The following is a 1140-nucleotide window of genomic DNA, read 5'->3' as shown; positions in this document are numbered from 1 at the left end:
GTGCTCCCTTGGATACAGTATGTGGAATATGTGACTTCTCTCCTATTTTTTCTCTTGACTTTTGTGAAATGTTCAGAATAGTTGATAAAGATAGTTATAAATATAAATAGTTGAGGGAATGTTCTGAAAAGTTGATAGATTTTAATTTAGTTTTCTCTAGGATAGATTAGACTGCAAATACATGTGGGGTTTCTTGGCATGCGTGTGTTTTTACTTTGATTTTTTAAATAGTGCTTATTATTCATTATCACAGTCTGGTTCAAGAAAACACTTCAGTAAATGTATTTAATCTTTTATTCTTTTTACAGGCGCCAGCTTATTCTGTTTTGAAGACAGCCATACAACTTGGATGCAAAGCTGCAATATTTTTATCAGAAAGAATTTAGTTACATTTTTCATAATAGCTGTGGCAATAAACTGTGACACAAAAGCATATGGAAATTGTGGAAGATTCAGCTGTTTTATTCAGCCTTTTAAAATGTTCTGCACTAAGCACTTGATTCAGCCATCCTTTGTCACATTGAGTCCCTATTTAAAAAGTATCTGTATTAATTTGAGCTAAATGTGAATAAAGGTGGCAAAATTGAGTCTGTGTGAACTAAACCTCCCTATTCAGAGACTGTTCACAAGGTGGCAGCACAATATGTATATACATGGTTTATATCTACAATATTGTGTATGGATGCACACAAACAAAAATGAAAAATACATTCTCTGTTGCCTTCAAATTTATGTATACTTGAAATAAGCTGGAGCAGCTAATTTTAAAATAGTTAATACAGACCAAGAAGAATATTTTTTTCTGTTTCCAGGATGAGAGAAGCAATAGTAAGTATTTATTTTCAGTCCATCTTGAATAAAAATTGGTATTATAAGACCAGTTTTACTTAAAGACTTCTTTGTGTTTTGGGATGGGCTGTTTGTCAAGCACGGTTCTGAATTCTTTAAGTAGAATTTTACTTACTGTGGTTTTTTGTTGTTGTGGTGGGGATATTTTTGTTGTTCGGTATTTTCTTGGGTTTGTTTGGTTTGCAGGTTTTTCCCTGTCATAAAACAGGTGGAGAGAGCAATTTGGAGCACTGTGGAATTGCATTCAATATTCTGTTAGAGCTTTCAAGCTTATCTAACTTTGCTTCAGAC

The 1140-nt window shown here is 33.0% G+C and overlaps 1 protein-coding gene across 1 annotated transcript in view; it reads left to right on the top strand.

Annotated features, from left to right (window-relative positions):
• The window catches only part of COQ7 (coenzyme Q7, hydroxylase), a 4707-nt gene extending 3830 nt beyond the window's left edge, over window positions 1–877 (top strand). The window contains exon 6 of the mRNA XM_077786947.1: window positions 309–877. Within this exon, the coding sequence (XP_077643073.1) occupies window positions 309–386 (78 nt within the window). The 3' untranslated portion in view covers window positions 387–877. The remainder of the gene's footprint in view (window positions 1–308) is intronic.
• The last annotated feature ends 263 nt before the right edge of the window (window positions 878–1140 follow it).

Source organism: Lonchura striata, chromosome 16 (genome assembly GCF_046129695.1).
Source record: "Lonchura striata isolate bLonStr1 chromosome 16, bLonStr1.mat, whole genome shotgun sequence".
NCBI classification, from domain to species: Eukaryota; Metazoa; Chordata; class Aves; order Passeriformes; family Estrildidae; genus Lonchura; species Lonchura striata.
This window is presented reverse-complemented; position numbering and strand designations above follow the sequence as displayed.